The sequence below is a fragment of the Apaloderma vittatum genome, unplaced genomic scaffold (genome assembly GCF_000703405.1).
Source record: "Apaloderma vittatum isolate BGI_N311 unplaced genomic scaffold, ASM70340v1 scaffold17069, whole genome shotgun sequence".
In the NCBI taxonomy this organism is placed as follows: Eukaryota; Metazoa; Chordata; class Aves; order Trogoniformes; family Trogonidae; genus Apaloderma; species Apaloderma vittatum.
Genome location: NW_009735967.1, coordinates 5,896 through 8,341, shown reverse-complemented (window position 1 = coordinate 8,341; position 2,446 = coordinate 5,896). Strand labels below are relative to the sequence as shown.

The 2,446-nt window shown below is 48.9% G+C and overlaps 1 protein-coding gene across 1 annotated transcript in view; it reads left to right on the top strand.

Moving 5' to 3' along the window:
* Positions 1 to 408: 408 nt before the first annotated feature.
* The window catches only part of RIT1 (Ras-like without CAAX 1), a 4,253-nt gene continuing 2,215 nt past the window's right edge, over positions 409 to 2,446 (top strand). Inside the window, exons 1-2 of the mRNA XM_009876803.1 lie at positions 409 to 463; positions 1,520 to 1,593. Coding sequence (XP_009875105.1) covers positions 409 to 463; positions 1,520 to 1,593 — 129 coding nt within the window. The remainder of the gene's footprint in view (positions 464 to 1,519; positions 1,594 to 2,446) is intronic.

Sequence of the window (2,446 nt, the reverse complement as noted above, 5' to 3'; positions counted from 1 at the left end):
CCCTTCCAACCCCAACATTCTGTGATTCTGTAACTGAATGTCAAGACATAGAATCTTTCAGGTTGGAAAAGCCCCCTGGGGTCATGGAGTCCAGCCACTGCCCCTGCTCTGCAAAGCTCACCCTAAACCATCTCCCCCAGCCCCACATCTCAGCGAGCTTTAAACACCTCCAGGGATGGGACCCAGCCCCCTCCCTGGGCAGCCTGTGGTGTGAACTGCAACTAAACTGAAAAACCTCGATATCTCAACTCATTTGGTGTTTTTTTTTCTCTTTACTTGTTTGTTTTTAAATAATGAGTTAGTATTGTGTCATTGAATTATGTGGGTGGATTTATCTTCTCTGTGTGTTTTGCTTTCAGGCGTTGTATACATTGTGCAATTGTGTGTCTCTGGTTTTTGTTTCCAGCCATGACCATGCAGTTCATCAGTCACCGGTTTCCGGAGGACCATGATCCCACAATTGGTAAGGAAAATTTCTCTTCTGCTGTTCGCTGCCTCGCTTAGCGAGCTACGCTGTTGTGGAGCCTGTTGCTTTCACAGAATCATAAAATGGTTTGGGTTGGAAGGGACCTTAAAGATCACCTCATTCCAGCCTCCCCACCGTGGGCAGGGACACCGTCCGCTAGACCGGGTTGCTCGAATCTTCATCCAGCCTGGCCTGAAGTACTCACTTAAAGAAATCTATAAATTTGGCTGCAAACTGAGGCCTCAGTCCTTTAGATTATTCATTTAAAGGTATTAAAGAGTTCTGAGGCTGCTGTGAGGACTGGGATACATATCGTGAGTTTCAGATCTTTAATACTTTTCCTATCACGTGTTCATGTTCAGGCCATGCACTATCTGTATTTGTTTGTGTGCTGGCAGACAGGCATGAAAAACTGCTGAGAAGTTGTCATTATCTGACTTTTCAAAAAATCTAGGCTCCCTACTGCAGGTCAGCTCTCTGCTTTTAATGTGTCTGGCCGGATTGTGCCCTGTGTTTTAGCAGTCGGGAGGGGGAATGAAAGCGATGAACAACTTAGTGTGCTGCCGCATAACTTTTGCAGCATCTCTGAGAGAAACCTTAAACCACTGGTTGCACTGTCGAAGGGAAGGTGGGAAAACCAGGCAGCTTCTTGCTGAAAGCCAGCTGTCGTAGTGCGGGAGTGCTGACTTACAGGGACAGAATAGTTGTTGTCTTACTTTTAAGAAAATGTCAGTTGGCGGTGGCCAATTCTTCCTGTGATTTGAGGGTATTTTCTGGGAAAAATGTAATGCCCTGACTCTGCTTTCCACTGAGGTGTCCAAATTGAATTTCTATTATGTGGTCAAGTGTCTGTCAGAAATAGCACATACAATAACGTGATTTGGGCAGGCGGTTGGGAGGATACTAAATCCCACTGAAACAATTAAAATTAATTTGTTGTTAAACGAAGATCAGACCCAGATTGGGTTCTTCCAGTATAACGTTCTCTTTGTGAGTTGATGATGAGTATTGTGAATGTATTCTAATCTTGTGCTTTCCGCTGCGACTTCACAGAGGACGCTTATAAAATACGAATCCGCATTGATGACGAACCTGCCAATCTGGATATCTTGGACACAGCAGGACAGGTGTGTGAGTAACAGTAAGTGAATTTGGAGGATGTTCAGAAGTCTGTAACGGTCAGGTGTGGAGACAGAAGTCCTGTAAAAGTGTGCCTGTCTGCTTCCAAATCGCTTCTGGAGGTTTCTTACTTCTGAGCATCGTGTAGCTTGTAGCATCTGTTTCCTGCTGTCTGTGTTTGGACAGCTCAGACAGTGCCCTGATTTCATTCGGGTTTCACAGGGCTGTCACAGAAGGATTGGGGTTGGAAGGGATCTAAAAGACGATCTCTGTCCAACCCCCTGCTGTGGGCAGGGCCACCTCTCTGCCACCAGCCCAGGTTGCTCCAAGCCCCGTCCAACCTGGCCTTGAACCCTTCCAGGGATGGGGCATCCACACCCTCCCTGGGCAGCCTGTGCCAGGGCGTCACCACCTGCAGAGTAAAGAACTTCTTCCTAATGTCTGATCCATATCTGCCCTCCTTCAGTGCGAGGCCGTTACCTCTTGTCCTGTCACTGCCCTCCCTGACAAGGAGTCCCTCCCCGACTTACCTGTAGGCCCTTCGGCTACTGGGAGGCCGCTCCCCAGAGCCTTCTCTTCTCAGGCTGAAGAGCCCCAGCTCTCTCAACCTGTCCTCATAGGAGAGATGCTGCAGCCCCCTGATCATCTTTGTGACCCCTCTGGACCTGCTCTAACAGCTCCACGTCCTTCTTGTGCTGGGGGCTCCAGAGCTGGACACAGAACTCCAGGGGGGTCTCACCAGAGCAGAGGGGCTCAATCACCTCCCTTGAGCTGCGGACTTGTGTTGAGTTATTCATCTGCCAACACCTCCTACTCCTCCTCAGGGCTGCTCTCGATCCCTTTGTCCCCCAGCCTGTGGTG